This window comes from Micromesistius poutassou, assembly GCF_964030765.1.
Source record: "Micromesistius poutassou genome assembly, chromosome: 10".
Taxonomy (NCBI): Eukaryota; Metazoa; Chordata; class Actinopteri; order Gadiformes; family Gadidae; genus Micromesistius; species Micromesistius poutassou.
Genome location: NC_140280.1, coordinates 5,752,516 through 5,778,411, shown reverse-complemented (window position 1 = coordinate 5,778,411; position 25,896 = coordinate 5,752,516). Strand labels below are relative to the sequence as shown.

Sequence of the window (25,896 nt, the reverse complement as noted above, 5' to 3'; positions counted from 1 at the left end):
AACTGTATACTGTAAACTGTAGAATGTAAACTGTAGAATGTAAACTGTAAACTGTAGAATGTAAACTGTAGAATGTAGAATGTAAACTGTAGAATGTAAACTGTAGAATGTAAACTGTAAACTGTAGAATGTAAACTGTAGAATGTAAACTGTAGAATGTAAACTGTAAACTGTAGAATGTAAACTGTAGAATGTAAACTATAAACTGTAGAATGTAAACTGTAGAATGTAGAATGTACACTGTAGAATGTAAACTGTAGAATGTAGAATGTAAACTCTAGAATGTAGACTGTAGCCTAGATTGTAGAATGTAGTTTCCGATACAGTTTACCAGCCCCTTCTTCTCGCCACCGTCCTGACCTCTGACCCTCTGTGACCCTCCCTCCACAGCTGTCTACATGGGCGGCCCCCCGCCTGCTGCACATAGTGCATCTATATCTATATCTATCTGTATTTAGACCTATAGCGTCAAGAGAACCACGGCCTCCTTAGCGATGGGGCTGCTCTGCGGGATGAGCTTCTCAGGAAACGTATTTCTAAATCTAGATCTTCAGTTCTAAATTAGGTATAAATGACATCTAAATCCACGCCCTGTCCACAAATAGCCTCTTCTACCTACATCATCCAGGCAGACAGGCAGACACACACACACACACACACACACACACACACACACACACACCTCTTCTAAAACGATATGATAATGTTATTATCGATCCTCAGGTTTCATATTATTGGGTGCACTTCATTACGGCGTTCCTCTTTCACCACTTGATACTCGGGACTGTTCCAGATCTATCGAACGTGTAACGCGAGACCTTGTTTAAAGCCCAGATATAGCGGCTCTAAACCCATCTATTATGGCGTGACTCTCAAGCGCCAGGCCGGATGAATCGACAAAAGACAGTGGCGCGTCCCGTCTACCAAGTTGGCTTAGATTTGACACTAATTCTTTGATTTACTGTTAAAAAAAAATCATAATGAATTTTTACTACCATGCAGTCGCGGGTTTTATGGCCGAAGCACGCCCCCAAGGCCCCTGCTTGACTGAACGCCAAATTAAAGGTCACCTTCTGGGCCTACCTTCCTCAATTTGCCTTTTAAAACCGCCCCCTTTAATACAACCATTCCCTATTCCCTTCTTAATGACAACTTTGTATTGGATATTTATCCCGTTTTCAATAAATATTTATGATTATAGCTCTATTAATTTTTTTACGGCGGTTATTTTAACAGCAGCTTGTGAGTGCGCCACTGCTCATGGCTAAGAGGCTGTTGATTGATTGGTTACTGAAGACAGACAGAAGGAAACGAGTTGAACGAGTTCACTTTACTTGTTTACTACTTATTTAGCCAACGCTTTCATCGAGAGCGATCTCAATGGAAAATAGTTTTGTTTTGGAGAGGTAATGACTAGACCCCGACGGAGAGCACCTCTACTGGACCACGCTGGTGGTCAGCCACCTTGGCTACGCCTCCCCACCCCCCCCCCCCCCGCCACCCATGGGGCACGTCTCGTTCCAATAACAGGACACCCCGAGCGGTCTATTCTACCAACAATTAGATATTAGTTACTAGTCTTTAATGATCTTTATCGTCATTTTTATGGACTTATTCCCACTGAAATTCAAACATTTGACCTGAGCAGATCGTTCTTGCGTTGTCAAGGCAACAGCCGGTCGATAATCGTATCTGACCGCTGTTGTCACTATTGGATTTGTAGCGTATTGATTCAGCACTGTTAAAGAAGGTTATTGAAAGATAACGCGCACCCTCAAAACATGATTGACCAATCAGGATCAAGTGTTCAGCAATGCTGTGGTAGAAATGTTCTTCATAAGCAGTAAAGGTGATGAGGAGCTTAGCTCCAGGGATGACTGAAGCGGTAGGAGCTGGAACCCACAACGTCTCGACCGGGAGTCCAGCTGCTTCTTCATCACCCTCGGCAGCACAGCAGCGTACCGTAGCTCCGTCCGGGACTTCCATTTCCAGCGACATTGTTATTGCAAGTGGACGTTGTGGGAATGTGGGAATGTTTGGGATTAAGGGGTCCGCGGACCTCTGGGTCGAGGGTCCGCCAACTCGGAACTAATCCCTGGAATTCAATTTTCCACATGCGCCCTGGAGGGTTTACCCTCCCCCTGCATCCTCCAGAGCCCTCACTCACTCCCCCAGCCCGCCCCCAGACCCAGACCCCCCCTAGACCAAGACCCAGCCCCCCCCCCCCCCAGACCCAGACCCAGACCCCCCCTAGACCAAGAACCAGACCAAGACCCAGCCCCCCCCCCAGACCCAGACCCAGACCCCCCCCAGACCAAGACCCAGACGCAGACCCAGACCCAGACCCCCCCCCCAGACCAAGAACCAGACCCAGACCCCCCCAGTCCCAGATCCCCCCAGCCCCCCCCCCAGCCCCTCACCTCTTCTTGCTGCCCCCCTCCTGCTGCTCCCGCTGCCTCCAGTCCAGCCGGCTCTTGCGGTACAGCAGGTTCATGTCGCCGTGGGGTCGCTCCTCGCCGCAGCCAATCACAGCGCAGTGTAGCCGCTTGCCCCGCCTCTCTATGTCCCGCAGGAAATGCTCGACTGCCACATCCTGGGCGGAGCCAGAGCTCATGTTATAGTAGACAGCCAGGGAGGCGGGGGGGTGGGGGGGGGGCGTCGGAGCCGGCAGCCCCCTGGATGACCTGGGAGAGAGAGAGAGAGAGAGAGAGAGAGAGAGCAGGTGGAGGGTTACGTTATGTTCAGTTGCGGGATTGATGAATGATTCACAGAGCATGTTCCAGCATCGAGGTGGACCCAGTATCTGCTCATTGGGGGACCGTCTTCACACCGTGGATCCTCTAGCGATTCACGTTCTACATTTAGGGGGATTTTGCTTGGGATTGAGGCTTGGATCCAAAGCGACTCCGTTCGCACATTCACACACCGACGGCGGAGTCAAGGGAGTGGTCAGGGTGAGGCGCCTTGCTCGGGGGACAGCTCGACACACTCTAGCTAAGAGGAGCCGGGGATCGAACCAGCAACCTTCCGGATACAAGTCAACCGGCTGTACGTTGCAATCACGCCGGTTGACCGATCTTTTTCAAGCGACGTGAGAGCAACGTGTTCGGTCGTCGGTTGCCAGACCTCATTAAGAATATTCCACATCTTCTAAAAGAGGCGAAGTGGCAGATCTGGATCCGGGCTCATGACGTCGTAGGCCTGTGATGTCACCCTGCCGGCACGTGACGGCCGGCCGGCCACGGGACGCCACAGCCATGCCTTTATGCTCTCTGACGCACGTGGTCCTGAGCAACCCCCCCCCCGCCAGCACATCTCCTCCAGCATTATCACTTGGGAACTGTTTATGTTCTAATCCACTCACGGATCTGTGGCTGCGCAGGGGGCCTTCAGGGGGCCCGCGCCGGTCAGCGGGATGGTGACAGTTATGCGCACTGTCATATGTAGAGCGCAACGCAACGCACGCTCGCCCCGCGAGAAGTCATCCTTGTTGTGGGGCAGATATTTTCCGAGTCTGTGTTTTTTCTTCTCTTTTTTTTTCCTACAACGGCCTGCTACATAATTGGCTAAGAAAGCACACAGCTGTGGGCAGCGGCAGCAGAATGCCAGTAGTTTTCCATCATAAATGGTTGAATAGCGGTGGGGAGATTGAGGCTATTGCGTTGCGCCGGGTGGGATTAGTGTGTCGGGGTGCTACCGATGTTTGTTTTAGTTTGCGATGAGGTTTTTTTTTTCTTCCCTCCGACGGGATCAAGCTGGATCAAGCACTTACAATTAACAGTGCTTACCAGGACTCTGCTGTACACCCCGTGGGCAGTGAGCAGTCAAGGGAGCAACACTCTGTGTGTATACACACACACGGGTGTCTAGTGCTGTAAACAAGATCTACCAACGTCTTCAAACAGAAGGAATGAAGGCCTGTTTAAGGGAAATGGTATTATTCCACCCCTCAGCTTTACTATCAACCAGAGCTCCAGTAATGTGGTTCAGCACAAAACCATGGCTGTAGGCTAAGAGCTGCACTGCCCGTGAACTTTACTGTTTCCATCTGCATTCAGGCCAAGAGCTGCTCACACACAGTAGAGACGCGGTCCTACAGCCTCACACGCAGTACAGCGACATAGTCCTAGAGCTGCTCACACACACACACACACACACACACACACACACACACACACACACACACACACAGTACATCCACATAAAGCCCTAGTGCTGCTCACACACACACAGTACAGCTCCAGTCCCGGGGAACAAAGCCAAAGTGGCAGTACAGTACAGAGCCACACAGCAGAGCCCCCGCCCCCCCCCCCCCGGGCTCCTCCCACTGTACCCCTGTCGCCGCCGGCTGGCCGCCCGCCGTGGCGTGTGCAGCAGGTGCGTAGGCCAGAGCGTGTTTGTTGACAGGCTTCAGCGTGGCGGCTGCCACGCTGAAGCCAGACCTAGACCAAACCCAGACCTAGACCAAACCCAGACCTAGACCAAACCCAGACCTAGACCAAGCCCAGACCTAGACCAAGCCCAGACCTAGACCAAACCCAGACCTAGACCAAACCCAGACCTAGACCAAACCCAGACCTAGACCAGACCCAGACCTAGACCAAACCCAGACCTAGACCAAACCCAGACCTAGACCAAGCCCAGACCTAGACCAAGCCCAGACCTAGACCAAACCCAGACCTAGACCAAACCCAGACCTAGACCAAACCCAGACCTAGACCAAACCCAGACCTAGACCAAGCCCAGACCAGACCCAGACCTAGACCAAACCCAGACCTAGACCAAGCCCAGACCTAGACCAAACCCAGACCTAGACCAAGCCCAGACCTAGACCAAACCCAGACCTAGACCAAGCCCAGACCTAGACCGCCGCCGCTGCAGCCGCCACTGCCGCCACCGCCACGCACGCTAGCTCGATGTTAATTAGCATGAGGGAGGGCTGTGAGCGAAGGTTTGGCTTTTGGTGTGTAAGCACACGCTTTGAGAAGCTGGCAGCATGCGCAGGCACCCTTGCAATTGCCGCATTACATGGCAGTGTGGGTTAGTGTGCAATTAGCCAAGTAGAGGGCACGGAACACAGGCTGCACGTCGCACCTTCAGACAGCCTGTTATATTGAAATTAGCAGAGAAGCGCTACGTACGTTTACAACCAGCCCCCTGAAAAGTCTTTTTTTACAAGCGCGCGCGCACGCACACACACACACACACTCACACACGCACATATACGGACACACACACACACACACACACACACACACACACACAGTATAGACGCACACAGAATATCCATATAGCCATATCGAAGACATAGGAAAAACCAAGGGACAAAAACACACTCTTAGCTCCTGTTTGTGGGCCTACTCTAAAGTCTACACATGCGCTCATAATGGGGTACATAGGAGATTTATACGGTTCAACTGTAGACGGCGATTTAGCGAAATAAGTGAGCGGTTTCGGGGATGCGGTGCATAGGGGTCAGAGAAGATTGGCCTGCCCTCATTAAGGCAGGAAGCAGATGGAGTCATGGCGGCACATACATAGATCTGCAGACCGGAGAGCCATCCATGCAAATAAGCAAACAAATAAGCATACAGACACACTGACGTAAACAAACATGAAAACACACACACGCGCTCACACACACACACACACACACACACACACACACACAATTACACTTTAACGCACACACATACAAACATACATTTACACAAAAGAACAATCTGATGTAAACAAACATGAAAACACACACACACAGGCGCATGCACACACATTTACACTTGTTTAACGCACACACATACAAACATACATTTACACAACATTAACACACCCACACACACACACACACACACACACACACACTTATATATTCAAATCACACACGCACAAACACATACACACATATATGCAAATCCACCATGTTGATTTGAATGCGATGGAATTACAGGGTATGTATAAATTACCTCATAATTATAAAGATGCAAATTCGAAGGGTTCACATATGCACAAAAAAAACACTATAGTCTATAATCACCATTATCAGGTGTACAAATGTTAAAAGGGCCGGGTGTCCTGTGAATCGTCTCTCCATATCCTGCCCATGTGACTGACTGTGGCTGCTGGTCACATGTCTGTGGGTTCAATGCGGTGTTGAAATGCAAAGCATGGCTGGCGCTAGCCACCCCTTCCTGCCCCCGACCCTGCTGTGTGTGTGTGTGTGTGTGTGTGTGTGTGTGTGTCTGTGTGTGTGTGTGTGTGTGTGTGTGTGTGTGTGTGTGTGTGTGTGTGTGTGTGTGTGTGTGTGTGTGTGTGTGTGTGTGTGTTCCTGCTGCACCTGCCCATCAGGAGTGGCACTAACTGCCATGCTAAACCTCCACTGGTGAAAGTACAGCTTAGCTATTTTCCCATTTAGCCGTTTCATGGATGCTTTGGTCCAAACCAGCTTAACAGTGTTTTTTGGATGCGTATTAGGTAGATGTCAGTTAGACCATGTCCACAGGTAAACTGCAGACATAGGGACTAGAACCTACAACCTTTCAGGCTGAGTCAAAACCAACTAAAGACTAGATTCTCCTTTTATTCATAAGTCGTTGTGGGTCTATGTGTATATTTTTCCTTTCTATATATAATTTTAACAAATGCTCGCGTAAGTAGTGAGATGAATGCTGAGTTTCTCTGGGGTTAGAAGGGCTCACAGATGCAGAGCGCCTCTTGTTTAAGGAATCTGATCCTCCCTCAAACCGCTTATCTTCCCGTCGCTAGAAGACTTCCCAGACTTCGATGTCTAGAAGTTATACAAGATAATTGGCTCCTCATCCATTTAAAAAGCCTGAGTCAAACATTCGGAATGACAACAAGATGTGTGTAGGACGTAGGAGTTAATGTCTCATTTCATCCCAGACGACGGGAATCGCAGAGATATCTTCACAAAGAAATCCTGTGCATATTGTAGAGAGCGTCACCACACCACAATGTTAATCATTCTCATTATATATGCATGTATATATAAATATACTGTATATGTACATACATAAATATAATGTTGCAATATATATTATTCATTTGAAATGTACACAAGGCTAATTCTGCCCCCACAGATTGCCTGCTGCTTGTTTGCACGACTGGCTGTATGAGGCCTGTATTGTCAACCACTGTCCACAGCCACCAAGAGGTACCTGCTAGGGACAGCTCATCGGCTGCTGAACCAGGGGCGGAGAGAAGGAGAGGAAGGGGAGAGGAGAGATGGGCAGAGAGGGGAGGAGAAACAATGGACGACACCCGTAGACACCTGGAGGAGGAACAGGAGAAGTAGAGGGAGGGGGTGGAAGCAGGAGGAGTAGGGGGTCCATGATGTTGGAAGCCAACAAACACATCAGAGTGGGGGGAGGGACGAACAGGGCCAGAGACCCTCCAAACCATTAAGGCCGGGGAACATCAAGACCGAGGGGAGGTATTCAAAAAGGTGAGGAGTAAGGAAGTGGTCGCAGGCAAGGGGGAGAAAGGGACAGGAAATCGTTTGAACAGCAGCCAGACGAGGAAGATGGGGGAGGGATATGAAATCAAGCCTCACACACACTATAGTCACTGTGTGTGGTCTCCTAGCAACACTGTCAGCTGTGGATCTCCGCCTGGCCACTGAATATGCACAAAGCAAGATGCCGGGTCTGTGAAGAGGTAAATACTCTCTGATCTCGCCGTGTCGCGTGCAAATCTTAATTGGATTTACGATTTGGTGCCATCATCAAATCACATCATGTGACACACTTAAGATCCTAAGGTCCTTGATGTGTTTGTTTTAAGATGAAATAGAAAATAGCACAAAAGGCCAGAAACAACAAAGACGAGAGCATGGAAATAGAAATAATTGCTAATTAATTGACAAATGCTAATACTAGACAATGAAATACTAATGTTATCTCAAGCCAGCCCTCACGGATCAAAGCAAGATGTAAAGTCACTAGATACATACAAAAAAAGGTTATGTGTGATGTTCAAAATATGTCATTTAAACATCATAATTTAATTGTATTCAAAGTGACATTTAGCGTGCCAATATTTCCAGTGATTGGTGAACATCAACAAATAAACAGCCTTTTCTTTAAAAAAACTACAACAATCTCATACAATGCAGCAGAGTACAGTCATTAGCTCAACGGTACAATGGGACTTAATGACCAGAGACTCAAGAGCAACAAAAAACAAATCAGATCTTGGCTGATTGTAAGTGTCAGAGAGCTATATTGATCAGAAGAGTAAAATCTGCTGCAGCTGTCTAATTGTCTCGAGACACTTGTGAAGAAATCGTGCATGAAGAAGACCTGGGTTTCTCCTCCTCCCCCTCCTCCCCCACCTCCTCCCCCACCTCCCCCATGGGGAGCCACCATCCAGAATGGCCGTCCACTCACTCCACAAGCGGACGCCTGGAGGTAACTCCGGGTGGCCCCGCTGTGGCCTCTGTCTGCACCCAGGACCTCGCTGAGCACCACATATCTGTCAGTCGCCCTCCTGAGAGCAAAAAAAAAAAAAAAACTAAAAAAGGAGCTTATCCAGATCAAATGTGAGGCTGCAGAGACCTCGTTCCAACCTGACTAATGCCTCACGCACAGAAAAGCGCGGCTCCATTTTCTGCTTTTAAGGGCAATGTGTCACGGCTAGATTGAGCTGCCTCGTCGGGGCGGTACGCTACATTAGCGTAGCATGCTTTAAACCGGCAGCAGCAGCAACCAGGTGCGTGCATAGACGCTTTTATTCACAGCCGATGTTTCATTAAGTGGTGCTGGGTGGGGGTGTTGGGGGTGGTTGGTTGCTGGCATGCTGGAGACATTCTATACATTTAAATGAAATGCATTGGAAGACTGGAAGATTGGAAGTCCCTTTTTTTATTTTTCTCACTGGGAATAATTCCACCCATGTGATCAGCAGAAGGCAATTTCACCTCTGGGTGAACATGGCGGCGGGCTTCCAGCGGCGGAGCTGCCTTAACCGCTCGGTGTCTGATGCTAAATTGGCCCGCTAATGTACACTGCATACTGCACACATAGGACAGCGTGTGTGAGCGGCATGGCGATGGAGGCGAGAAGGGGTGGGGGTATTCCTGTGCAAAGCAGAGGAGCGGTTCATCTCCACAAACTACGGGGGCTGGAAGCCGAGAGAGGGCATTCAAGAAAAACAGAGAACTTCATCGGTCTTCATGGATCCAAGAAGCACAAAAAGCCACTTTAATCTTAATTGTTGCCCGATAAGTCAACCAGCCTAAATAAATGGCTTCTCTCTGGACTGGGATGAGTCATATTCAGTGTGGAGGAAAGACTCTTAGGGCCGGGGATTGATTGGTTGATTCATTGGGTTTACAGCAAAAACAAATCCATTCAGCCTACTAGTGAATTAGCATCTGACACAGTGGGATAACACGCTGCTGGTTACACGTTGGTTATGAAACGTGTCGGTGGGTCGGACCAGGCGGGAGTTTGATGGGCTTGTCTCATCGACCACAGACGTTCAGAGAGGGGTGATAAAATGACAAAAGATGTGTAGAGTCATGCTTCAAACTCGGATGTACACGCCAACACACCCTCCCAGGTTGGACGCATTTCTGTAGACGGGACGGCGAAGCTCACACGTCCACACACACACACACACACACACACACACACACGTACACACGCACACGCGCAGAGACACCGCGGTGATGAATACGCACAGAACACACTTTGGCTCTCCTTCACTGGGAGCGCTGCGAACTCAGTGACCGATAAATTTTGCATGAACTGGAACCAAAAATATCCCTCAAATATGCTTCACAACCCCCTCCCCCCCACCCACTCCCTCTCCTCCCCCAATCCAGGCTCTGCCCCGTGAGCACGGGACCGCCCGTGGACGACTAGAAACGTGCATGTAGGGGCTGCCTGCTGCACGCTGTCCAGAATGTGTGTCTGTTGCAAGAATGACAACAATTTCAATATATGTGTAAAATATGTATTAAGGACATCGATACGCGTTCATGTCACGCCGCCGTCGGCAGGAAAAAATACACCGTCGCCAGCCGTGTGTTGTGTGAGAGAGCCTGTGTGTGTGTGTGTATGTGTGTGTGTGTGTGTGTGTGTGTGTGTGAGAGCCTGTGTGTGTGTGTGTGTGTGTGTGTGTGTGTGAGTGTGTGTGTGTGTATGTGTGTGTGTGTGTGTGTGTGTGTGTTTGTGAGAGCCTGTGTGTGTGTGTGTGTGTGTGTGTGTGTGTGTGTGTGTGTGTGTGTGTGTGTGTGGGCGGGAGCGAAATGCGTTTTTTTTCTGTCTATGTTGCTCTGGCACAGTCAAAACAGGAACGCACTCACTGACCTCTCCCTGCCGGTTCCTCCCTCCTCCTCTGCTCCTCCTCCTCCTTCTCCTCTCCTCCTCCTCACCTCCTCCTCTCCCTCACCAACCTGCCCTTGGCATCAGCATCGCGACTCGCTGCAACTGCAGTAACCAAGGTGACCCAGTGCACTTAGCATACATGAACACTTACCGGCTTACACATGCACATGCACACACATGCAGCCTGTCCCCCCGTCTCTCATCCTCTCTATCCCTCTCTCTGTCTTCCTCTTCTTCTGTTTCCTGGCGCCTCTCTCTCCCCCTCTCCCTCCCTAGCTCTCTCTATTCTCTGTCTCTTACACACCGTCACGGCAACGCAAGTGTACACACATGCGCACAAAAAACGCCGGCACACAGGCGTGCTTACACACACCGACACCGACACACACACACACACACACACACACACACACACACACAATTGATCTCGAGACAACATGTAAGAGAATGTGAGATGGTGGCGGTGGAGGATTTATAAAGAACCACTCAAGGTCTATAGAAGCGGACCGACTGTCTGAACGGTCAGCCCCGCAGCGCGGAGCCAGCCACTACTGGGGGGCTCGGCTACAGCCCAGCAAGGGGCGAGAGAGCCAGACAGGCAGAGGGAGAGGGCGGGAGGAAGGGAGAGAGAGAGAAATAGAGAGAGAGACAGAGTGTCAGAGAGAGAGAGAGAGAGAGAGAGAGAGAGAGAGAGAGACGGACTAGTAGAGAGAGAGAGCAAAACAGACGTACTAGCAGAGAGATGGAGCGGGAGAGATTAGCAGAGAGACTGGAAGAGAGGGGTAGACAAGCAGAGAGGGAGGGAGACAGCAAGAGAGAGAGACTAGCAGAGAGACAGAGAGAGACTAGGAAAGAGAGAGAGACTAGCAGAGAGAGACTAGCAGAGAGACAGAGAGAGACTAGCAAAGAGAGAGTCTAGAAGAGAGAGGGAGAGCTTAGCAGAGAGAGAGACTAGCAGAGAGACAGAGAGAGAGAGAGCTATATCAAATGATAAATCTAAAACTAGAGCACCTGGCTGCTGAGAGTGTGCGGCAGCAGCAGCAGCAGCAGCATCATCATCAGCGGCCGAGGCGTGGCGTCAGGGAGCGGCGAAAAAGCCAGGCGACACGCTACCCGTTACCGTGGAGATCACAAGCCTTTGTCTTGACCTGACTTGTTTTTTAAGGTGTCAATCACAACGTGGAGAGGATCAATTCGGATTTTCATGATTTGCGTTGGAAAAAAGAAGATTGTGTGGTGGTGGCAGTGGTGGTGATGGGAGGGGCTCCCCCCTCTATAGTGAGGGGGAAGGTGGGGGTGGGGGGGGTGTGTGTGTTCACTTCTGACAAGGTGCCAACATGGCAATCGCACCAAGATCTTAAAACTTGTTATCTAGGATGCGAGTTGCCCATCGCATCCTGCCCCAGTGTCTCTAATTCACTCTGGAACACGACTACACACACACACACACACACACACACACACACACACACACACACACACACACATACACACACACACACACACCTAAGCACATGCTGTCCCTCAGGCTACCAAATGGACGCCTCCAGTGCTGGAGTGCCATTTGAGACAGATTGTGCGTATAATATAAAATCCATCCAGCGTGTATATACATCCATCATGTGTGTATCTCTGCACAGCCGTCTGCCAGCAGGCCATAAATATGGTATCTCACGTCTCGGGCGGACAGCTTCTCCCCACATGACTCTCCTCTGTCTCACGGCCCTCTCTCACACCTTCTTCAGGCCGCTATTAAATCAAGATGGCCGCACGGCGGGAGAGACATGTTTACGTTGTGGTCGAAGGGTGGCTAAGAGCTGTGACGTAATAGTCTGTGTGGTACACATGAGGCCAAAGGGTTTGTATTTCATGTGTTTTGATTTATTTCATTAAAATGGGTGGTGGGACCATGAGTATTTCCGGATGGCAGTCCTCTTGGGGAAACACGATACGACGGAAGCCTATGGAGACAACTTTAAAGGAAACTCTATGGTGGACGATGGGTATTAATAGACTGGGCATTGAAACGTCTATTTAACATGGGGAAGACGACACTTTGTTCATCCCTGAGGGGAAACGCAGGTGTAAGAAAAACAGGGTAAAGATTCTGGACACAAAATAGAAAGAAATACGGAAATAAGAATACAAAATAAGAGGTGGAACATCCACAGGACTAATCCACTCTCCACCAGCTGACATTATTTACATTGGCAGAGCGTCCAACCAGTCACTGCACATTTTGCACACAGACGCACATTTGCATATATGCAAACAGGCCCCCGCTTTCACCTTCACCACTTCATGCATTCACTTCTCATTTGCAAGTCATGCCTCATGGGAAACTGTTTTTTTTTTCTTTTTTCTTCTTTCTTTTTTGAAGTATTCATCAGTGCAACTGACCGAAAAAAAGGAATCTATAATCAATCAATGGGTATTTTGATTCCCGTTCCTCTTTCGCACTGTGTGGACTGAGTATTCCCACACACACAGAAAAAAAGAGAAGAACAATGAAAGGATACATTCTAGATCAGTTGATCATGAAAAATGATCAGGTTTGATTAATGGACAGCAAAACCCAACACATTTTATTCTCAGGGATGTAAATAAGGAAGGGTCAGCCATTTTTAAAAAGGGTACAAACAACCACGTCTGTGGCGTGAATATGAGGAGGGAGGTGTAAGCAGAGCTACCGGGGAGATGAACTAAGCACATCTTTCCCGTGATGATTTGTTCCACAGGTGTGTTCAGCAGTACGCTTCAGAGTCTCACATGCTTCTACGGGAACTTCACCAAATGTACCAAGTGAACAACCAGCTCCTTCCAACTCATTTAAATTATGTATGGGTTACGCATGGATCATGACTAATGACAATGCATGCATAATAAAAGCGCATCGTTCCATTGACGCGTACCTAAATGTGCATCTTAAAAGTTTCAAGCTCCTCTCTGGCAGCTCGGAAACCTGGCAACAAAATGCCCCGTTGTAAATACATGAGTTCAGAGCTCGTCTCGCTTGGCTTCACTACACCTAAGACACTTGGACCCTACCAAGATGGCCACTGCCAACATGAAAACACCGACATTGAGGTCAACTGTAAATGTGTATTGTGCGTGCTCTTATTATACAATATATCATATGTATCTATCTTGTGTTTGTCTTCCAGAGTATGCAGTCACTACATATTTACCATGTTGTTCCTCGGGGGCAGCCCTGCAAATAACTTTGAGTCGTAGTTTAAAAGGGAGATGGGAGCTCCAGCTCAACACACACACACACACACACACACACAGACACACACACACCATTGCCCGCGATGATTTACTACTAAGAGTGGTTAGCTGTGAATGATTCAGAAGCAACGAAGAACATGATTTTACTCACCATGTAAGGCAGTTTGAGGAATACACAACAAACGCTGGAGAAAAAACAATCCTGAAGTGACATTACCATAAATGAAGAGCTCAGTCCTGAGGGCACCCCACTGACTAACGACACACACAGCCACGGTGAGCAGCTGATAGAGCAACAGAGGTCTGCTTCAGCCAACACCACAATACATCCCATACATACACACCCCGCCATGAAAAACAGCCGGTCGCTCTTCACCATCTGCGTGACGTACAAGACACTTTACATTTCCTGTACTGTATGTCTTGAACATAGATTTAAAAGATGACCTTTGCAGCATTGAAAGTTACAGGGTGGAAGACAGGCTGAACTCTGGCCTTCGGACTGGCCCACTCTCACTTTCGGCTGAAGACGAATACGCGAGAATAACAGTTGAAACAGCTCATTTAGCACCAGCCAACACACTGGAGGAACGTTGACAGAAGTGCAGATTCAGGTGAGCTATGGCTGTGTGTTTACTTGTTGCAGGATGCTATATGAAGGAGAGTGACATGCTGTGATAGGTGACATGTTATTGGTTGAGAGGCTATTCACGTCACTGTTGTGAGAGGAAGTTATACGTTTACACATGGAAATCCAAACGCAATTGGAAGTAGACACTAACAAGGGTGAATTTAAACATTGTCTGCTTATTATGATGAATAAGTGAGTAATAGGTCTGTGGTATGAGTTTAAACAAGATGAGAAAAACAAGTTAGTTTCCATTCCATTGTATATTTAATTGGATTGGCTCTTGATTCATTATGCTGCAACAATCACGAGGATTTAGTCTTTGATTTGCCTTCTGATAATAATATGATGAATAGCCTGTGAGCAACACCTGAAGGTAAATAGTTTTACAGGATACAAATATACCTGTACCCTTAAATGAATAACAAACTGTTGCTTGCTGAACACTTAACAAACTAAAACAAATGAAAACAATTTTAAAATCACATGTGTGGAATATATGGAACCAATATAATAATTAATATTATTTGACATAGTTGTACAAAGATAATGTAGTTCCAATAGCCTACTACATAGTAGGCCCTTACTGTACTGACTTAAATTAATCATGTTGTGTGGGTTGCAAACTAAATTTGACTTTGCTTTCCACGCTATCAGTTGGTTTTGCTGGTTCATTACGATGACCCATGTGTAAATGAGTAGTATTTAGCTTTGTTCTAATGTGCGGTGGTGCCAGTGCCTCTGCAAATAGATCTATAGATCTAGAAGTGTGGTCTAACCCAAACCAGGCCTCCATGGCACGTCCTAACCTTAACCCACCGAAATGCACTAAACAAGTGTGAGTATGATGGTTTATTATTCGCAGGACTTGAAAGCAGTTGCAGTCCCTCCGATGCTCTTCCAACAGAACTGGTTGTTTCCATTCTAAGCAGCAGGAATAAACGGGCGGGCGCGACCTTGTTAATGGCTCTATAGTAATAATTACCAAAACGCGCGGCGCTCTTGTCTCAACACGTAGTAGTATTCAATTTGTAATTCTGGAACTGCCGCTTTTAAGCCTCCCGAATATATATTTTTTTAACGGATCAGGATAGTCGGTGAGATAAAAGCAGCCGACGAAAAAAAACCTAGGGGAGCAGCACTCCTAAATCAGCGTTGATTATAAAAGCATTTAGAGCGATATCGGTGTTTATGCGCACCGATCGAAGCAGCTGCGGGGGTGAGGGGGTGAGGGGGTTGGGGGGAAGGGGAGGGGGTAGGATGGGGTATCAGTCTGGGTAGGACTAGAGACCCGTGGTGGAGTGAATGGCACGCCCGTAAAATACAGCGTAACGTGCTTTATTTACAACCGCGCATCGTAACGCATTAAACCCATCATTTCACATCACATATTGACAGTTGTCTGGCGTTTTCATGGTTTCTCTCTTTTTTCTATCTATATATAAATGATTGTTTGCTTTGCTCGTCAGCAGAAGCAGCCAAACACACGCATACACCCTCACTCTCTCTCTCTCTCTCTCTCTCACACACACACACACACACACACACACACACACACACACACACACACACACACACACACACACACACACACACACACACACACACACACACACACACGAATGCGGTTACACATCTTCGTATTAATGACAAACTCAAGCATTAAATATTGTCCAATGTGTTCGAGGCTACTAACTAACGGTACGACACGCAGGTATCCATAGCTGAGGATGTAGTGACTGGGCTGCTATTGACCATTGGATATAATAGCCTATTCCGTGCATGCTATTTTATGACATGCCAGCTGACGGATGGGGGCTTGTTGTTAGTGAAATATGTATAAGGGCTTGTCACGACCAAACTTCATCATTGGATGTAGGCTATGGCCCACATATCTTCCCAATCATGGTTTTTAGGCAGATACGATATTTATAAACGCACATCTACACACACACACACACACACACACACACACACACACACACACACACACACACACACACACACACACAGAATTGTAGGTGGATCGGAGCCTATTGCATTTGGGTGGACAATAACACGTTAATGTCAACGTTATATTCCATCTGCTTGTGATATGGCAGGCTACTACGGCCTATAACGACTCACACACACGCACTGCAATTCAAAACACGCTTTTCTTGTCACACCCCGTCCATAAAAAAATATATAACACACGACAGCTTATAACTGATGGTGTATTTTTGCAGCTCAATAGTGAGGATGGAGGGATGCCTACCTCGGTAGATGGGCAGCCTACAGCTGGCGCAGAGGCAGACTCCGCTGAGATCCAGTCGCACCTGCTGGTAAAATCAGACAACAACAAAACCACGCCGGGCGCCTCTGTCGGTGACACAGCTGTCTCCGGGTGGAGAAAACCAAGAGGAAATATTCCTTTTTCCTCTGCGTGTCAAGTGAAACGAGATCATCGAATCGGTCCCATGTGGCACAAATCATTGGATTGTCGCTTCTTGGTCGAATAAAAGCCCTTCCATGTCCTGTGGTTTAACGGAGTCTAACCGTGTGCCCGCCGGTGTGAGATGTTATCGGAAGCCATGGTGCACTTGGCTACGACGTTACAAAGTGTTCCCGTCCACACAGACCCAGGCTCAGGTGAACGTCATTCTTGTTTAGAAATGAAAATAACGACGCGTCGTTTGGCTTCAACCCTGGAGGGAAAAAAAAAACATCAACACGGGGGTTAGGCTTGAATCAAACCAGCAGAGATGTATGCGCCACGCTACAAATTGCTATACATGTCCAATCAGAAGCCCTCCTCGCATTTGCATTCATATAAATATTCATAGTGTAGTTTCCCGAGGAGGAGAGACCATGCAGAAGCCCAGAGGACGGGACGCTGTCATGTTGAGGAGAGGAGGAGAGCAGCTCGACGCTGCAGCGACATGCAACCACGTCGAAACGTCACAGCAGCACTGCTCGATGCTCTTTAATGTGTTTTTGTGTTTTTCTAGACACTGAGAAGGAAAATAGTAGGCCAACCTACCGTTGAAATTGACGTGTTTATGTACTGGCTAGATGTATGCAGAACCTGCTTGACACGGGTTAGAAATGCAAAACAAAGTCGATGGGAGTCGAGCTTAATTTATATATTTTTATTTTATTTTTTTCTGAGAATTATATGCAATGTGTAGCATGTAAGCTGAAATGTTATTGATACACGCTCATTTTTGTGTGTTTTTCTCCCCCCTTGTGTCACATGACTGGGTCTGCACATGGCCTGTAGAGACAGAAACGCCCCCTACTCTGGAACCCGGAAAGTGAGCAGGACCAGTCATGGACCTATAAAGACCAGTCCCCTGCTGGGTCTGGGTTCGCCGCTCACCGGACAGAGAGCAGGACCAGTCATGGACCTATAAAGACCAGTCCCCTGCTGGGTCTGGGTTCGCCGCTCACCGGACAGAGAGCAGGACCAGCCCGCTGCTGGGTCTGGGTTCACCGGACAGAGAGCAGGACCAGCCCGCTGCTGGGTCTGGGTTCACCGGACAGAGAGCAGGACCAGCCCGCTGCCGGCACATGGAGAACATGGTGAGTGATTCCGATCTGTCATTTAACCATGAACTATTCTACCAGATGAAAACTTTTTTTTTTATTATGAATATTACTTTAGTAGGCCTATTTCTTTTTGTATATTACTTTGAAAAATGCCGTAAAATGAGACCTTGTAAACATAACACACACACATGTATATGTTTGTCATGATGACTTAAATGGTGAATGCTGCTGAAGAAGGGAGGAGTGTATCCCTTATCAGGAGCTCATTTGATCTGCTCAAAGTGCACACCCTGTCATTGTGCTCTGCCTGCACTTGTGAACTACTGTGACCGTGATCCTCGCAAAGATCCCCTAAGGTAAAGAAAAAATGTGTCAAGTTGTTTTGTCTTATGAACTACTCAGTCATAGAAAGGTTATGATTGTGTCATTGATAATTCATAATTTAGTATTGATATATTTAGCCTTATGTATTCTGTTTTGTGGGTAGTATTCCTAGACGTTAAGGGGTTCTCCATTATATATATTTCCACAGACCAATACTTCTTCAAATATATCTCCAATGATCCACAGGCTGTTTCAGAGGAGAAGTTGCATGTAAAATATCGTAAATGTGTTAACTTGATGAAGTTTTTAGTTGAAGCCTCTAATCTTGACCTTGTTTAAACCAAAGTCCAGTTCAGTGATGCAGGGTGACATATCAAAGCCGTTATCGTCATGAAGATGAATCACCACTTATCTTCAACATGAGAACTGGACATTAAATTATTTTTTAATGGCCTGCAGGTTGCCATCATGAAGCAAGAAAAAACTCAGTGGAAACTGTTTCTGGAGACGCTCTGTGCTGCACAATCGGAGTTTGCCTTTCTCCTTCTAGGTAAGCAAAATGTAATCACTTTTTAGGTTAGGTTTAAGTTACGCTCACCTGTAGTTTCTCTAAAACTATTTCCAGCAACAAAAAAAAAGCAAAGGTTTATGACAAAGAAAAACAATGTTTAATAGGAAAATGTATTTGAAAAACTCCACTAAATCTTTTCATTCATGTACCACTTCTCTTGTGTCCCTTATCATGGATGACCTCATCAACGACATCCAGGAGTGATTTGTTTAACCCTGGTGGTGTTGCTCATGTTCACCTCTCTGTGGCCCCTCTCCGCTCTCTACTTCGTGTGGCTCGTGAAGGACTGGGATACTCCTGAAAGAGGTTGTGAAACTGTTTCTAATCATGTACTCATAATGGCTTTAGAACACGGTGCATCTAAAAGGTGTTCACTATTACTCTGTTACCACTAGGGGGCAGAAGAAGAGAGTTCGTGAGGAACTGGCGGATATGGGTACACCTCCGAGACTATTTTCCCATCAAGGTATGTGATGTTCAGTAATATATAATATTATAGAAAATATAGAATATAGAAAACCTACACAAATTAATTAAAGAGCTTGAATTCCAATGCACACACATTCTTTTGATCTTAATTTTGGTCATTTAGTTCTGGGTCCATATTTGTCTATATTAAAGCATCTTGTGTTAATGGTTCATGTAGGATGATTACTTAAATACATTGTCGTTGTCATTAAGCTGGTGAAGACAGCCGAGCTGAACCCCAAGAAGAACTACATCCTGGGCATCCACCCGCACGGCATCATGTGTGCCGGAGGCTTCACATGTTTCAGCACGGAGAGCTGTGGCTTCACCGAGGCCTTCCCCGGGATGCGCTCCAGCCTGGCCGTGCTCTCCGGACTCTTCAGGTTACCGCTCTTCAGGGAGTTCATCATGAGTGCAGGTATTTGCACCAGAAAACGCACTCTCTTCCACAACACGCGTTTCAACAAGCTAACAACATGAGGTGACTGCGGTGCCTTCCGCTAAGCTAAAGTTATGTAGTTTAACAACGTCTATAAAACATAATTTATTCAAGGTTCTGGCCAGCAAGCCCTGGGAACTCTACAGAAAACCTGTAACTTGAATTATAAACCAATTGAGAAAGACCTGTGTAATTACTCCATAAGCCTGGTGAAAAATGTGTTACTTGAGTAAACTGAGATCAGGGACTTACCCACATTTTAGCGGAGGTTGTTTTCACAACCCCTTCACAGAGGTCATTGTATCATAATCAGTGGTGAGGAGATGCACATAAGCAGTTCACAAAGGACAACAGTAACTGCTGTTCCCCATTAATTTCCACATCTAGTGTTTATAAGTTACACCTGCAAATCACCCAATCACTGGGCAGGGACTCTGCTTAATTGCTTGCAGAGGTTAACACATCAAAATCTCTGGGGTTTACAGAAAAAGGTATGAATAACAAATTAACATTTGAGCAACAAAAACGACTAGATGAATAACGAATGATAGAGGGGGTCCTACCACGGATTTAAAGGTGTATCCGAGGGCAACAGTGGCTCAGGAGGTAGAGCGGGTTGTCTAGAGTGGGAGGTTTTGATGGTTGGATCCCTGACCTCTGCTAGCTAAACGTTGAGGTGTCCCTGAGCGAGACACCTAACACTAACCGCTCTTGACGAGCTGGCTGTTGCCTTGCATGGTTGACACTGCCTTAATGTGAGGCCAAAATGGTAAAGCGCTTTGCCACAGGTCTGAAAAGCACTGGTTAAATGCAGTCCATTACCTAAAGAAGAGACCACTGATAGTATAGCAACAATACAATGACTTTTGTTCTTTGTCCTTTCCAACCAGGCCTGCTTTCAGTGAGCAGAGCGAGTCTGACTCATGTACTTTCCAAGAGAGGTAAAGGCATCGCCCTGTCGATTGCGATAGGGGGCGCTGAGGAGGCCCTGTCCTCCTCTCCCGGGGTCAACACGGTGGTGATGAGGCATCGCAAAGGGTTCGTCAGGTTGGCGCTGGAGTACGGGTGAGGTTCAAAACACACCACACCTCTCCCGAACTGGTGCTCCATGTGCCTGGAACGTATCAATTAACATCCCCGGTAGTTGATGGCTTATGTATTTACCATTTTAACCACTTATGTTCATATGTATTTATACGCAGTTAATTTAAATGTTTAAGGTTTTTGGCTGAATTAATTTATTGATGTAATAATATTGTTATTCTATAGTAGTTTTAAAAAGGAGCACTGTAAATCAAGTGGTTACTATACAGCTTCCAACAGAAATGAATGGGCCCCAAAAGGACTTTCTTGAGGGCCCCAAAAGAGGCATTGAAGCCACCATAATAACTGAGACGCCCAGTGTAACCAGTCCCTCTGTGGTGGTCCTCAGGGCCGACCTGGTGCCTGTGTACTCGTTTGGGGAGAACGAGTTGTTCCGCCAGGTGATCTTCTCAGAGGGCAGCGTGGGCCGGAGGTTACAGGACCTCTTCAAAAGGCTGATAGGGTTCGCCCCGTGTCTGTTCCTTGGGGACCGCTTTGGTCTGCTGGCCTACCGGACCCCCATCACATCTGTGGGTGAGTTGAGCACCAGTTACAAGAACACACTTCATTGTTGAAGCTTTTAGCCAATTCATTTCAGACGCTTTCATCCAAGGCCTTGAGCATTGAATTGAGACCCATTAGGGAACATGTAGGGGTTCTGCCTCTGGTTGAAGATCCAGTACCATCAAGCACATTTCTATCCCTCTGGTTTCAGTGGGAGCTCCCATCGCTGTGCCGAAGCTTCTGGTCCCTACAGAAGAAGAAGTGGACCACTACCACAACCTTTACATGGAGTCACTGTCCAAACTGTTCCACGAGCATAAGGTCAGCTGTGGACTCTCTGAAAGCCACGAGCTGCAGATCATTTAGAGGACTCATGATGGGTTAACCAGACAGACTTTGGCCATGCTGCCTCAACCATGGGACTCCTTCAATGACAGTCCTGCTCTGATCAAGTGAAGGATTTACCCTGTAACAGAGATAGATATAATAGAGCAGGTCTCCAAAGGTGTCCGGTCTCCCGGTTCATGACAACGGGCATCAGAAAACCTCTGTGCAATACATTATGTATTTTTATTCATTCTGCAGCTCTTCACAAATCATTGTTGCCCTATTTGTGTCGCTATTGTTTACGTGTTTCCAATGCACTATGCATATTTTCCATGTGACTATATGACAATTCACACATGTGAATTAAAATATGGGAACCGTTGCAATAAAGTCTTATAGTTTGTGACACACACACACACACACACACACACACACACACACACACACACACACACACACACACACACACACATACTTTCATGAAAACATCCTGCCAGACAGCGAAGACACAACACCAGGGTTGAGAACATCACGCGGCGTCTCTCCTCCTGGGAATGACCTCTGTATGGACGGTGGGTGAGGTGGAGAACAGTGATCCTCCTCCTCGTACTGATTGGTTGGGAGCATCTAGTGGGCCAAGATGATCAACGTTAGAAGGGGTAGCACCATGGTTTGAACGAGGGATTTCTACTCTCATGAAGACAATGCGACGCGGTAGAAGGGAGGCTGTGGTCTAATGGTCTTTACAACTCAACCAACAGCTGATGAATGCTATCGTTCTGTGATCGGACACCATCTGTAATCCTATCCCAAACTATTAAAATCAACATTAAATAGATTTGTCCTATTCAGTATGCAACACATCTACCATTAATTCAATTAATTCCCTGCTTTAATATACTAGCACAATTCCTAAATAAATAATAAACCACAGCATAAATAATATATTAGTCAAGACATCAATGAATCCCCTGAAGAACACTGGAAGGACCCGTTGGGGTAATCATCTATTCATTGTCCACATCAGTCAACCTGTCCAAAGGGAGGATGTTGGTAGTGGACCTCCCCATCTGGGTCTAACATCACATCATGTGCAACAGTTTACATCATAACAGGCCTACCTCCAAAGCCCATGAGAGGTGGTCGCGGCTGGCCAAAGCCCATGGGCCCCTGTGGCCCCTGGGGGGGGAAAACGGCATGTTGGGGCCCATCACACCTAGAGAACATTGGAAGTCATTAAGCAGAGACCGAGCCAAGGCGACTGGGATGAGAACAAAGTGTACAATCAATATTGGATCATCAAACACATAAAATGGATGAATGCTCCGATGTCTAAAAAAAACTGGAAGAGACGTTTGAACAGGATCCTGGATAAATTAACAACCTCTGGAGATCAACATTCATCTATAATCCCAGTGCGTTCTAAATGGACTGGATGAGAAAATAAATAGTGAAGAGTGCCCCCAATTAGTTTCCAATCCCAACGGCGTTAGTAAGGAGGCAGGATGCCAAAGAGCTCTCCTCACCTTGTCCCAGGCCAGGCAGAGGGGGCAGCTTCAGCTCCAGCCCAAGTAGGACACCTTCTTCACCTCCTCGATCTTGTTCAAGATGTGCTTATGCACAAACTCCGGGCCCTGGACGTTACCATTACAATAAGAGTCACTAAGGGACCGTTCGGAATTTATGGAATGGACCACCGGAGGAAAATAGGGCTTAATATTCTTTGTTTGTTATTCTTAATATTCCTAAATTTTTGTCATTTGCAGAATATTTTTCCATGTAGCTCTCAATCTCAGCCCCCACCCCACCCCCATGATGAACCACACCTGACCCTTCCCTCTTAATAACAGGCATGTTATCAACAACGAGCCAGGGCCTGGTTTCCCGAAACCTTCTTAAAGTCACGTCATTCGTAACCTCTACTTTAAGTTCTACCTTAACATCACGTGTGTTTCCCGAAACGTTCTTTGCTACGAATCTCTTTCGTAGCCTACGTCGTTCGTTGATAAGGTTGGTCTGAAGCGCTCGTAGAACCTTCTTAGCTCATAGTGATGTTGCTCCTGACGCTAGTCGCCGCCACTACATAACCTTTAGAAATCCCCGTTGCGCATGGAACTGCCACATTGGCAGTGTCGTGTTTCATCAATATTATATACAGTACAGTAGCCTACATATATAGGCTACGGTACAGCAGGCGAGGTCAGCTCGACTCGCTTCCAATAATTTAAAAAACTTGCAACTTCAAAAAATTATTGTATTTATTTTACAATTCAAAAATTAACAAAATTGACAAAATTGTTCTTCCTTACAATGTAAGGAAGAAGACTTCTAAGAGACCGTTCGGGAACCACACCTATAGAGGTAAACAAATGATACGTCTAAACGTAGGAGTCTTCGTAGCGCGCTAAGAGTGGATGTTATTGGGAAACTGGGCAACTGTCTCTGGGACTTGCTGCTGGTTGACTGGTGTGCATTTACAGTAGCTGCAGGCATTGCCCTGTGGTGGCAGGTCATGTCACACTGAGGAGGACCTGCAGAGCTTGAAGGGATCCTGTGGGGACTGGGTCTCGGACTGCGGGGTGCCCACATTTTACACGGCAACGTTGCATGAGGTGCCACAGGTCACTGAGCGCGTGGTGGCCAACTACTGTTTCCATCGGTAAGAAAGAATGAAAAATACCATGACATACCATGGAGTGTAGCGGCAGAAGAAATGTTAAGTTTTGAGTTTTGTGTGTGTGTGTGTGGACTTTTTAATGAACGCATGTCATCAATGAATGTCATTGCTTCAGTTGTAAATGGATGCAGAAAAGATAACAGTGTAACAATCTCATCAACAGAGTGGCCAGTATGGTTCAGCAGTATGCCGCTGGCATGAATGCCTGTGGTCAGTTTTTTGACCTTGTGACTGCAAATTGGCAGCAATTTCTGCCAATTTTCTGTGCCACCGAGGACAACTGACAAGGCAGATCTTCAGAGGCCTATTCTTAACTGAATGGAGTCCTGAGGGCAGTAATAAGAGGGATGAAGAGCAGGAAATCATTTTCCACGATGACTGGCTTGTCGAAATTTAAGGTGGGTATCATCATATCAATACATTTGGATCTGAATCGGACGTCAATGATTGATCTATATGGCAGGGGAAGTTTAATCTATCGATCTCTCTATCATTAATTGACCAAAGTAAAGGAGCCACATTTGTGGCCAGAGGGGGCCTCTGCTGCACTTCAGGACTGCTGAAACCCCTGACTGGGAAATGTTTAAGCAGGCAGCCACCTACCACAACCTCACAGACATTGAGGAGTAATCTGACACTGTCACCTTCTACATTAGCAAATGCATTGCTGATGTAACCACCAATAGAACCATCACCACCCGGGCTGACCAGAAGCCATGGCTGACAGGAGAGGTCTGCGGGCTACTGGGGGCCAGGAACACCGCCTTCAGAGCTGGGGACACAGCCTGCCTAAAGGGCTGATTATGGTTCCATGTCGATGCAACGCAACGACCACGCACATGCTTGGACACAGTCGTGAACCTGTTTTGGTTCTGCGTCGGGTTTTAGTGAGTGGACCAATCACAGCCCTTGCTGCTGCGTCACCTCGACCGAAGGTTACAATTTTTGGGAGGCGCACGTCAGGAGACACACATCTAGATGGACACGCCCACCTATGATGTCATAAAGAGATTTTCAAAACGGCTTGTAACGGCTAATCACACCACACCTGGTGGCATGCCATGTCCTAACCTTTAAGAACAGAGGGCCAACCTGTCCATAATGTTCCTCATATTGCACATTTCAATCCATTTATTTTTAAACTTTATTTTATTTATACCGTTTTGTTTTGCCTCACCTTTGCACTATTTACAATTATTTTGCTCTATTTAGAATTTATTCATTGTAAATATTGCTTAGGTAAGATAAAATAATTGTATCCATGTCTCCTTATTGCACCGTGGGTCAGAGACAAACAGACAATTTAAATTCCTCTATTTGTCTGGCACATATTTTGGAATGGACAATAAAGCTTTGACTCTGACTTTGAACTAGTATTGCACCATCAATTGTACCATTAATTACTGGTTAGTAATGGTGGTTGCTCCAAGTAGGCTACCTGGGGCCATTTTCACCACTGTTTATACGTCTTTTATAAATAAAAAGCATACTGTAAACTCGTTTGTTTATCAGGTAAAACAAATTTATTTGTAAGATGTAAGTTAATACATCAGTCAGTCTTGAAGACAGTCAGGGTGTGTGACTGTAGGGCATTGATCATGGAGAACATTGATCATGGAGAACCTTTTTGAACTATCCTTTTGAAGATTTGTTTTACTTTCTTTTGGACGTCCATTTTTTGTCTTATCTTGTCACTCCTTTTTTGGAAATAAAAGCACCTCAAATATTTTTGCAACTTAAGCCATCTCGTAATCCTTACATATT

General features: G+C 46.8%; 2 protein-coding genes across 2 annotated transcripts in view; one reads left to right on the top strand and one right to left on the bottom strand.

Moving 5' to 3' along the window:
- nyap1 (neuronal tyrosine phosphorylated phosphoinositide-3-kinase adaptor 1) overlaps nt 1-16,544 on the bottom strand; it is a gene marked incomplete at its 3' end in the record, with an annotated part of 28,606 nt that extends 12,062 nt beyond the window's left edge. Inside the window, exons 1-2 of the mRNA XM_084473688.1 lie at nt 16,466-16,544; nt 2,421-2,684 (exon numbers count right to left, since the gene is read on the bottom strand). Of these exons, the coding sequence (XP_084329814.1) occupies nt 2,421-2,614 (194 nt within the window). The 5' untranslated portion in view covers nt 2,615-2,684; nt 16,466-16,544. The remainder of the gene's footprint in view (nt 1-2,420; nt 2,685-16,465) is intronic.
- Nucleotides 16,545-17,991: 1,447 nt separating this feature from the next.
- Nucleotides 17,992-21,791, top strand: LOC311354894 (diacylglycerol O-acyltransferase 2-like). Its single transcript, XM_084474764.1, has 8 exons — nt 17,992-18,095; nt 18,523-18,613; nt 18,833-18,940; nt 19,030-19,100; nt 19,316-19,520; nt 20,432-20,606; nt 20,974-21,158; nt 21,340-21,791. The coding sequence occupies exons 2-8, from the start codon at nt 18,532-18,534 to the stop codon at nt 21,492-21,494; spliced, it is 981 nt and encodes a 326-aa protein (XP_084330890.1). The 5' UTR covers nt 17,992-18,095; nt 18,523-18,531; the 3' UTR covers nt 21,495-21,791.
- The last annotated feature ends 4,105 nt before the right edge of the window (nt 21,792-25,896 follow it).

Excerpts from the sequence above, each read along its gene's own strand:
- LOC311354894 (XM_084474764.1), top strand. The coding sequence starts at position 18,532 with ATGAAGCAAGAAAAAACTCAGTGGAAACTGTTTCTGGAGACGCTCTGT. Across the intron at positions 18,941-19,029 it reads CTGGGATACTCCTGAAAGAG|GGGGCAGAAGAAGAGAGTTC; the intron begins GTTGTGAAACTG and ends TGTTACCACTAG. Across the intron at positions 20,607-20,973 it reads AGGTTGGCGCTGGAGTACGG|GGCCGACCTGGTGCCTGTGT; the intron begins GTGAGGTTCAAA and ends GGTGGTCCTCAG.